The sequence below is a fragment of the Phascolarctos cinereus genome, unplaced genomic scaffold, assembly GCF_003287225.1.
Source record: "Phascolarctos cinereus isolate Bilbo 61053 unplaced genomic scaffold, phaCin_HiC Scaffold_2;HRSCAF=192, whole genome shotgun sequence".
NCBI classification, from domain to species: Eukaryota; Metazoa; Chordata; class Mammalia; order Diprotodontia; family Phascolarctidae; genus Phascolarctos; species Phascolarctos cinereus.
The window spans coordinates 256,217,573-256,229,358 of record NW_027555625.1 but is presented as its reverse complement, the minus strand read 5'-3'; the positions used below and the strand labels follow the sequence as shown (position 1 = coordinate 256,229,358).

At 38.5% G+C, this 11,786-nt stretch overlaps 1 protein-coding gene across 1 annotated transcript; it reads right to left on the bottom strand.

Moving 5' to 3' along the window:
* Positions 1-3,089: 3,089 nt before the first annotated feature.
* Positions 3,090-11,580, bottom strand: LOC110205320 (beta-lactoglobulin-like). Its single transcript, XM_020981849.2, has 7 exons — positions 11,427-11,580; positions 9,703-9,830; positions 8,571-8,641; positions 7,258-7,374; positions 4,860-4,955; positions 4,286-4,302; positions 3,090-3,322 (listed from the first exon to the last, which is right to left on the bottom strand). The coding sequence occupies exons 1-6, from the start codon at positions 11,520-11,522 to the stop codon at positions 4,286-4,288; spliced, it is 525 nt and encodes a 174-aa protein (XP_020837508.1). The 5' UTR covers positions 11,523-11,580; the 3' UTR covers positions 3,090-3,322.
* Positions 11,581-11,786: the final 206 nt, after the last annotated feature.

The window sequence follows — 11,786 nt, the reverse complement described above, 5'->3', positions numbered from 1 at the left end:
TAGGCAAAATCCAATACTTCTAGGTCAAAGAAATAATACTACAAGCAATCAGAAAGAATTTAACTACCAAGGAGCCACAGTCAGAATCACACAAGATTTAGCAACCACTGCTCTAAATGAGCAGATACTTTGGAATATGATACTCCAGAAGGCAAAAGATATAGGCTTACAATCAACGATAACTTATCCAAGAAAAACTAAGTATAATCTTGCAAAGGAATATTAAGCTTTTAGTAAAATAAAAGGTTTATTAACGTACCTGATGAAAACATCAGCACTACATAGGTACTTTGAAGAACAAACAGGAATCAGGAAAAATGTTTTTAATTAATCATAAGTTACCAATCATGAGAGACTAAACAAGAATAAATTGTTTACATTCAAATATAGAGAGATAATATATCCTCTCAAAACCCTATCACAATCAGGGATTATAGAGGAGGTCTAATTATACAGAGGGCCTGGGAAGAGTTCTGACATGTTTTGATGAGCTTAAAAGAATGGAAAGGGAAGGGAAGAAGAATACTCTGGAGGGGGGAATGGAGTGGTGGATTGGAAAAACTATTTCATATAATGGGAGTGTACAAGGATAAGTCTAAAAAAAACTAGAAGAAAAGTAGAGGGAGAGTAAGGAACACATGAACTTTCCTCTGATTTGAAACTGGTCAAAAGAAGGATGAATATACACACACACACAGACACACACACACGTACACACCCAAACACACACACAGTTGGGTATAGAAATACATTTCACTCAATAGAGAAACAGAAGAGAAAACGGAGAAAGAGGAATTAGAAAGAGAGTAAATTAAGGGAAAGAATTACTCCTAGACAAATAAAAAAAAACTCTAAGAACATATAAAATATTTATAGTAGCTCTTTATTTGGCAGCAAAAAAGAGGGGGGGACTTGAAGGGGTGCCCATCAACTGCGAAGTGACTGAACAAATTTTGGTATTTAAATGTGGTAGAATGCTATTGTGTTGTAAGAAATGATGAAGGGGGTGGTTTCAGAGAAATCCAAAAAGATTTTATAAACTGATATAGTGTGAGAACAAAACTAGGGAAACAAATAATACAATAATGATATTATAAAGATGAAACAATTTTGAAAGACTTAGAAACTCAATGATCAACTTCACTTCCAGAGGGCTCATGATGAAACATGCTATCCAGCTCCAGATGGGTAGCAAACAGAGAGGTAGGTGATGGGCTTAGAGTACAGACTGAAGCATGGTTTTGTTTTGTCTTATTTGCAAGTGGTTGTTGTAGGAATTTGTTTTGCTTGACTACATTTATTTGTAATAGGGGTTTTGTTTTTCTTTTTAAGTTTGGGGGGCAGAGAGAAAAGATGGATTGGTTTCTGAAAAAAAATTAATTTTGAAAAATGAAGGTGTTGAATCAGATGACCTCTGAACTCTTTTCCAGCTCTAAATTTATGATTCTGTAGTCCTACACAGGTTCTTCTATAAATTCTGCTCCAGAGTGGAGTCTACTAAGCACAGAGGATCTGGGTATAAATCCCATTTTAACCATTTATTCTAAGTGACCTTGGGTAATTCATTTAGTCACTCTGGGCTTCAGTTTCCTCATTTGTAATATGAGCGAATTGGACTATATCATCTCTGACCTTCCTTCCAGTTCTAAGCCTAATATTATTATCTTTCTCCACACATAGTGTTCTTTTCCACTGTTCCTCTGTCCGGAATCTTTTCAATAGTCAATAAACATTTAAGTGCCTACTATATACCAGGCACTGTATTAAATGTTAGGGATACAAATAGAGGCAAAAGGCAGTCCCTTCTCTCAAGGACATCACAGTGGGGGAGGCAACACGCAAACAAACATGTAGAAATAAACCATATACAGAATAAATAAGAAAAAATTAAGAAAGGAAAGGGCCTAGAATTAAGAGTAGTTGGGAAAGGCTTTCTGTAAAAGATAGGATTTTAGTTTCTGTTTAAAGGAAGCCAGGGAAGCCAACAGATGAAGATAAGAAAGGAAAACATTACAGGAATGGGGGACAACCAGAAAAAAAATCCAGAGCTATAAGATATAGTGTCTTGTTCATAGAGCTAGAATGAGGTCAGTGTCACTAAAGTGAAGAGTATATATATATATCAGGAAATAAGGCATAAAAAAACCGGAAAGGTGGGGGGTGGGGGACTGGGTTATGAAAGGCTTTGAGTACCACAGGATTTTATATTTGATCTTAGAAGGAATATGGAGCAACTGGAATTAATTTCATGAGAGATGATATGATCAAACTTGTGCTTTAGGAAAATTGCTTTAGTGACCTAACAGAGGATGGTATGGAGTGGGGAGTTAGTTGAGGCAGGCAGGACCACCAGCAGCCTGTGGCAATAGTCCAGGTGTGAGGTGACGAGGGCCTGCACCAGAGTGGTAGCAGTGTCAGAGAAGAGAAGGGGACATAAAGGAAAGATATTACAAAAGTGAAACTGACAGGTTTTGGACATGGGGAAGGGGGGCGGTGAGGGGCAAAAGATAGCGAGAAATCCAGGATGACTCTTGGGTTGGGAGCCTGAGGGACTGGAAGGATAGTGTTGCCCTCTACAGTAATATGGAAGGTAGGAGGGGGCAAGGGTTTAAAGAGAAAGATAGAGTTCAGTTTGGGACATGTTGAATTTAAGATATCTACTGGACATCCAGTTGGAGATGTCTAAAAGGCAGTGGAAGATGCAAGATTAGAGGCCAACATAGAAGTTGGGGGAGGAGAGATATATTTGAGAATCATCAGCATAGAGACAGTAATTAAATCCATAGAAGTTGATAAGAACACCAAATGAGGTGGTATCGAGGGAGAAGAACAGAGGTCCCAAGACAGAGCCCTGTGTGTGCTTAGCAAAATGCCTGGCACATAGAAGGCATTTAACAAATGCCTGCTGACTTCACTCGACTGTTCATTTAGTAGCACATACCATGATCAGGGAGGGATTCCTGAGCTCAGTCAGTACACAGCAGACTAAGATTGCAAAACCCCTGTCTAAATGGCCCCTAGTCAACTAGGATTTTTTTAATAATTCCACCCAAATGACCGTCCAATTCAATACACAGAGTCCTCTGGAGTAATTGCTGAACAAGTTTATTTAATACAAAAAGAGAAACCTCTCAGAAAGAAAGCATAAGATCCTCAAGACAGAAACATGGTAGACATCACTTCCTTGAATAAAAAGAAGAAAGTGAAAGAATCAAATGGTATCCTTGATTTTCAGTATATTAGTGATTTCAGAATGGAAACTGCCATAGATTCTACCATTCTGAGAGGTGATCTTGGAGGGGGATAGCTTCCTCTGCTTTCCCTGTGAATAATTAAAGGTGATAGGGTTACAAATTACTCAGGTGGGCAAAAGGGGAAGTGCCAAGAGATGCCAACTTCTTACCTGGGACACAACTTGTCATATGACACACTTGGCAGGGTTTAGTTATGTCCTCCCACCAGTTAAAAGAATTAGACCGTTGTAATTGAAGCCACGAAACTTATTCCACATATTTTACATGAAATAGGGGGAATTGCTGCTCACACATTTGGCCAGAGGAGAGAGAACTGATTCCCTTTTCCCCCTCTTCCCTGCTCACTTCACATCTACTCTTTCTGAACATAGCAAACACAAAATTATGGGTCCCTACCCCTCAGAGTGCTACATTGCATACCTGAGGGCAGAGTACAATTGGACACAAAATTATGCAACAGTCTAAAGGGTAGAGTATTCCAGTGGGAAAACACCTCTGAGTAGAAAGTCAGAGGACTTGAGTTCTAGTCCTAATTCTCACACTATATAATATTGGGAATGTCCATTCCTTTCTTTGGGCCTCAGTTTTCCCCATCTGTAAAAGAAGAGGTTGTATTAGGTGATTCCTAGAGTCTCTTCTATAACTTAGAAGATGTGATTGTCTTCTACCTCCCTTTCACAAGCAGCAGAAGACTTGAGTTTCCTGGCTTTCCATGGCAAGGAAGTGTCAAGAATGATTAAAATATTGCTATGTGAAGACCATGCCCAAAAAGAGGCAAAACTAGTCTGTGGATTTTAGGACTGACAGGGCAAGTCCTCTAAATCTACTCAGGCCCAACTCCTCCAGACAGGCCATGAGGACATGGAAAATTTTGTTGCAAACATGGACCCTTTACCTTCCAAGAAACAGGGGAAAGTCTTTTATCACACAGTTATAAGGATCTGCACATGCTGAAATCTCATAAATGTAGGCTATAGAAAAGAATAAGACAAAGCATTTTCCCAAAGGAAAGAAATGAAACACTAACTTACCTAAACACGGCATGTGTCTGTGGAAAGAAAAAGAAATGCTTGAGTGACATCATTTGGTGAAAAAAGAAATTGCCTTTGGGAGTAAAATCGCTATAACTGAAACCACATAACAAAATTACTCCTTCAAAGGGTAAGGAGACAAGTTCTCTCATCCTTTCATAACCCAGAGAGAGCTTTCTCTGATAGCCCCACACACACTCCCCACCCATGAGCAGTAGAAAAAATTTTGATAAGTATCATTGATGCTTTTCCTGATTAAAATAAAACAACAAAACAATTAATCTTTGCTGTTGGTAGTCATAAAATGAAAGAACTGTATTCTAGTAGGGATGGAGATCACTGACCTTGCCTTTTCTGGGTTATATTTTATACTGGCTCAAATTCGTTCACAGATAAGCCAGAGAGGATCTTGAGGGTATGTAAGATGACTAATCAAAAGTAAAGTAGTTCTCTGTAAGAGAAAGCTTTGATCTCCTTGCTTATTAAAGACTTGTTAAGAATCAATTCAATTCATAAAAATTCTGCCTTCAGGTATCTATTTTCTGAACATTGAGCTGAGATCTAAGAAACCTACCTCTTGTACGGAATTCAATCGCTGTATAAGGCATAGTCAAAGTCCTGAGAATTTTCTTGAATTCTTCCATGCCTCTGCTGTCCTCTATTCTTCTGACTGTAGAGTTTAAAAATTTAAGTCATTTTATTTATTTTTCTAAGACCTTGATGGGAATGCAGAGAAAACATGTTCCCATATGAAGAACTTGTTAGGTCACACATACAAGCCTACGCACCAAAATCTCTATGATCCACATTCAGGTTATCAAGAAACTGGTCTATTGTTGTTATTATTAATAATCTAGTAGTAATCACAATAGTAGTAGTAGTAATAGTAATAGTAATCGTACTCATTTGCCTAGCATGTTGAAATTTTTAAAGGAATTTCACATATATAGCCTCATTTAGGCAAATGGGGGGGGAAAATCAGTCAAATTATTTGACTGAGTCATTTGGTTTATTCAATCATACTGGTTAATAAAGTAACATGAAAGTGCAGACTTCACACAAGCACATGTGTGTAAGTTTTTTTATGCTATGTGTTTAAAATTATATCTGGTCCCCACTTTGCTACCCTTGATACACATCATGCCCTATTGGTCATTGTTTAAACTATAATCCAGGTGAGATAAAGTTATGTAAAGGGCTTTGTAGCCCTTAAAGTTCTCTATAAATATCAGTCATTTCTATTAATATTAATTCAAAATTAGGCTTGGCACAAAAATTCGTTACATCCTTGACCCAATTACTGTAACACGTTGTTAATTGTCTACTTCACAAACTGCTTCAAGAACCTGTGGTTTTGTACTCCTCCACCAAAGAAAACTATAATCCCTTGACTAGGGGCTATTTTTGGAGAGTTACTGAGACTGAAAAAAATCATCACCCTTCAGCCAACATGATTAGGCAGGATAACATGGTCTTTCATTGGACCTTTCTATACTCACAAACTTTCAATTTTAGGAAGGCTTGCCAGAGTTTATGCTCCAAGCATAGACACAAGCCACAGTTACTTCATATCATGATGAGAAATCAAAAATAGGATTCTCTCACTTACGTGAACTGATGCTGAGTGAAGTGAGCAGAACCAGGAAAACATTGTGCGCAGTAACAGGAGCAATGTGCGATGATCAACTTTAACAGAGTTAGTTATTCTCAGCAGTACTAAGATCTAAGACAACTCCAAAAGACTCATGATGGAAGATGCTATCCACATCCAGAGAAAGAACTACAGAGTCTGAATGCAATTGAAGCAAACTATTCTCTCTCTTTTTTGTTGTTGTTGTTGTTGTTTTTCCTCCCTCATGATTTTTCCCTTTGGTTCTAATTCTTCTTTACAACATGACTAATGTGGAAATATGTTTACTATGATTGTACAAGTATAGGCTATATCAGATTGCACACCATCTTGAGGAGGGGGGGTGGAGGAAGGAGGAGAAAATTTAGAACTCAATCTCAGAGAAGTAAATGTTGGAAACTAAAAACAAATAAATAAATAAACATTTAAAAAAATAAAAGATGTTGAAACCATTCTTGAGACTTGTTTATCTCAGGGGACTAAAGGCTCAGGTTATTGACATCAGTTCTGGATCACAAGAGAACAAAACAGTCAAGAATAATTCCACACATACTGTGATATTTGGCTAGTGAGCTGCAGTAGGCCACTCAGGCCACTTATTTGTTGTTGTTCAGTCATTTAAGTTATGTCTGACTCTTTGTGATCCCATTTGTAGTTTTCTTGTCAAAGATACTGGAGTGGTTTGCCATTACCTTCTCCAGCTAATTTTACAGATGAAGAAACTGAGGCAAACAGGTTTAAATGACTTGCCCAGGCTAGTAAATGCCTGAGGCCAGATTTGAACTCAGGAAGAGTCTGCATGATTACCGACCTGGCACTCTGTCCACTGCAACACCTAGCTGTACTGCATATACATATACATACATAAGTATGCATATATATTATTTATTGTACATATTAAATATGTATATGTACTTAGACACCTTAGGAGGAGAAAGAAAGAGAAGCATGCAGGCTTAATTTGTATTAGTTGTGTTGACTAGATGATTATTAATCTTCTGATTCCCACTGGACCCTAGTCTGGTCCCCAGAACTTCAGACAGTTCCACAATTGCTACTAGTGCCTTCCCTCTGACAGCATCTTCTATCTACTCTGTATATAGCTTATTTATACATAATGGTTTGCATGTTGTCTTTCCCATTTGAATGTGAACTCTTTGAAGGAAAGAACTGTTTTTGCCTTTCTTTGTATCCCCAGCTCTTAGCACAGTGCTTGGCACATAGTATATGCTTAATAAATACTCAGACTGGCTGTGGACTGATTAGTTTCTTGATAATGTGTATTATGAGTGATGATCTGTTGTCATATCTCATTCAAACTTGTAATGAATAAGATACATACCATAGTGAGCACATGCCATTCTCTCCCGGGAATTGATGTTCTCCAAGCAAAAGAGGATGTAGTTGTCATAATCAGTTTCCATCACAGAGAATGTGTATGAGGCAGGTTCTGAAGGAACTAGGACAGAAGCCATAAGGAAAAGTCTAAATTTTCTTCCCAAACTGGAAGCAATCTGAAACATCTGGATGCTAATCAATCTAACTTTCCCCCATCAAGTCCACAAGGGTAAAGATTATCTCACTGAGAGTTACAAAGGAAAACTCTTTGGTTCTTACACTCTGTATCCCCTCTCTCCTGTCCTGTCCTTGGCTTGCAGTTCCCATAGCTGCTGTTAATTCAACAATGCCTCCTAACCTGCTTAAGGCATACCTAACCCAGGAATTAGAACGCAGAAGCAAATGCTTCATGACTGATCCTATCCCTCAGTACTCCACATCTTATCCCTCTAGGTCAGTGTTCCCAAAATTTGAAATCATTACCTTCAATAGATCCTTATTTCATAAGATTTTGATCTGGAAGGAACCTTTAGTGGTTGTCCAGTCCAGTCCTATCTTGCCATAGATAATGAAACTTGGACTTACACAAGGGAAATGACTCTCCCAAAGTACAGGAATTAAGAAGCAGGTCAGGAATACAAACAGAATTCCTCAGAGTCTGAATCTCCTGAAAAATTCTTTCTACTACATATATTACTATGATTATACATATATTACTATACTTGGAATAATATCACAAATAAATAAGTAAATATCACAGGTCTATCAAGAAAAAACCTCAATGTTTTATTTCCCAGCGATGTTCTGAGAAAAGCCTGTTCACATTTTAGATTTGGAATCAAGTTCTATATTTGAAATCAAAGTTCAATAATTAATACAAGGACCCTTCCCCCAATAGCATATTTTCCACAGATCATTTTTTACCTTTTTATTTATGAAAGCAAGTTTTCCTTCATTCTCTACCTCATCCCCAACCCCAACATACACCGAGGCAATGAAGCCTTTATGTGGCCAGTCATACCATCTGCCTACCTTCCTAACTTTATTGGTTACTACTTCAAGAAATTTTTTTCTTAGTCTTTAAAAAGAATTTAATATGTCAATTTAAATTGACATAGCACTATCATTTCTCTTTACCTTATTAAAATTACCTTATTCTCAGTATAGATTTAAATCTTGGACTCTCAGAAAAAAAAGAGTAAGAAAGAGCCTTCTTCATCTTTTGTTGAGTGTAGGGGAATATGCTTCCTTTCTGGACCACCACATAAATAGGGGCAGTATAAGCAGAATCTGGAACCATGACTTGGTGATACCTACTGCTGATCTCAAACTCGGTAGGTTCCTCAGTTTTCTTTAGAAGAAACTTCTTCTCAACACACCTGTCAGTCCTGAAAAGCCAATCAGATTTGTCAGTCTTTTCTCGAACCTCACTTTTTATGAACCAAATACTGGACTCAAGAGGGAAAATAACAAGGGTGTTTGGAGAGCTCATACCACACTCAAACCAATTGGAAAACAAGGAAAATCTGAGAGAGTCTCCAGTTATTTTCATCACACCCAGAAGCAAATGGCCAGTTAATTGTTTGAGTCAAATCAGTTCTATTCAACACACACTTATTAAGATTGTATTATTCACAAAGCACTTTACCCAGCGTTTTGACTGAATTCAACTTTTCTTGATAAATGAAATGATAGTCCATTAAGTCAGAAAACTCTATATGTGTAAATAGAGGCTTGATGAAAAAAACAAATCATTTGAAGCAGTAATTTGACACCCTAAAAAGCAAACAATCAAGTGATTTACTGGATGTGGGAGACTTTATAGCTTTACAGGATGCAGTTTCAGGACATAAAGTTCCCTACTTCCTTCCTAGATACAGTCTTCCAGCTTTGAAGGTAAATTTCCAAATCTGAAGGTGCCACGACCATGCCCACGGTTTCAGGACCATTTCCTTTGGTTTTTTGTTTGTTCATTTGTTTGTTTGTTTTTGCTGCCTGGAGAAATCAAGACCCAGTTCCTGAATCTTACCAGTTTTAGCCAAATGGCTCTTTGTACTGATTTCTTTTTATTCCACCTAAAGGTTCTAGAAGTTAAATTGCCCTCCCCGTTGAGACAGTAAAGAAACACCAGCTCCACCATTTACATGCTGGTGCTTTTCATCATTTAGACAAGGATCAATGGCTATACCAAAGACTCAGGAAGGGGCTACTAAAACCCTATTTAGGGAACAAGCCTTGATCACCTTAGGACCAAAATTTTACTTTAGTAGTCTGTGCCATGGTCTCTGCCCTTCATAGCCTTTGCTGCTAAAAGCAAGGCATAGTTTCCAACACCACCCCAAAACATACTTATTCAGCCACTCTCCTTCAAAATTTCCCTCAAAGCTATAATTCTCTGTTCCCTGATTCATTGCTTTCTTTAGTCATCTTAGGAGGCTGTGATACTTACTTCTCTAACACAACCAATTCCAGATCGCGTTCAGGAGTGGGGTTCACTTCCTTAATGTCCATATCCAACAAGGGGACTGAAAATTCCATGGCCTTTACTTCTTGTCTGAGATACCATGGCCCTACAAGCTATAGAGAATATACTTGTGAAACTCTATGTCAGGGTTCGTAGGCATAACTGACCTCTTTCCTACTCCCCTCTGCCATATCCCTCACCAGCCCTGAAGACTTTTAATTCCAAGGTTCATGTCACTGGCCTGAGTCTAAAAGAATTAATGCTAGAAAGAGGGAGGCTCTGATCCAAGTCAGAAAGCAGAGATGGGCTGTGATAATGGAAGGAATTCCTACATTAATCAGCATATCTACTAAGTATTGGTGAATTGTAAATATCTTAAAGTTTATGTGGTACCAAACTTCCTAGAATATTGTATTGTCATGGAATAATTCGGGGGGAAATGTACAAATATTCTTATGCCTTACACAATAAAATAAAGGAAAAGAAGTAAAAGGAAAGGTGAGCTTCCAAGTGTGGAAAACAATGAGGTTGTTGAAAAGAGAACTCTGTGGCCCCTTCTAAGCTGCTGTCAGAGAAGGTTTTCAACCCCAGTTGCATCACAACTGTGGCACAGACAAGAATGAACTTCTCTGAATGGCACAGGCAAGAATGAAAACTGCTCTTCTGAAAAGATAGTTCCATTCATACAAACCTGTTTCAATGGCTTTAGAAAAGCTAAAAGCTTGACTTGGGAGAAGTCATATATTCAAGAATCCCTGGGCCTAGTCTAAAGGCCTAGTGTTAAAGAAAGGGGCAAAGAAGAGTAGCCTATGGTGAAGAATGACAGAAAGAAAAGAGAGTTAAAAAGGGGGAATAATAAAAAGGAAAAAAGTTCCTAGTGGTATGAACCCCTATTCTAGGGACACAATTGTAAGTCTCCCAGGGACAACTGCCATTTCTGTTGTGTGTACTCTTCCCCCCTGTAATCAGTGCTACCCATAAGGAGAGTGTCTCTAAACATGCTCTTGCCTCCCAATTCTAGAATACTCACTCCACAGATAGAGGAAAACTCTTTATAAAATGCCTTAAAACCATCTTAGAAAATGGAAAATCCCTCTTTAACCAAGATTCTGTTGTTTTTTTGGGTTTTTTTAGTGAGTCAATTGGGGTTAAGTGACTTGCCCAGTTGAACGCAAGTCCTCCTGATTCCAGGGCTGGTGCTCTATCTACTGTGCTGCCTAGCTACCCCAACCAAGATTCTTTTAAGCCAAATTCTAGCTGGGAAGTAAAATCACCAGTTGAAGTAAAAAATACCCCAAAAATGAAATGAGAAGACTGTCACAGAATCACAGAAATGTATAATCTTAAATTTGGAAGAGAATTCAGAGGCTAACTGAGACACAAGATACCCCTCAAGTGGTCATTGGGCTTTTATTTGAAGATTACCTGGGACAGGGAGCTCACTACCTCCAGAAGCAGTCCATTGTATGGAATGTATGGAATATATTATAACTGTAAGGAAGTTTTTCCTTACATCAAGTCTAAATTTGGCTCTAACGGGTAGGGAAGGGATAAATCCCTATAATAGACAAAAGGATCATTGACCTCATACTCCAGGAAGCATTGTCCCCTAAAATCTGATTCACCTTGTCACCCCAATGCCTGGCCCATCATTAAGAGTAACACTGGCCCAGACCATGCCACTCAAACCTACCTTCACTTTCTCTTACCTTTTCAACCACTAAATCTTTCTTGGAGCGGATGTTTTCAGTAGCCTGGATGGCACCAATGAGGGCCAATCCAACAGCGAGCAGAAGGAATTTCATAATGACAGTTGTTGGATCTCACTTCTCTGAGGTCTGGAGAGAGTGATGATGGACAAGTCACCTCAGCAGAGCCTTATTTATAGAACAGGAGCTTGGGTTGCCCCATGTACCAGGGCAGTACCGCCCTACCCACCCACAAACCTTATTCCTTGAAGCCCAAATGGTCCAGCTGGCAAGGCTTAGAAGGTACTGTCACCCAGGAAAATAAAAGTTCCTTCCAAAGAGAATGACACTCATTTTCCTTTAAGTCCCTAACAGGAAAGA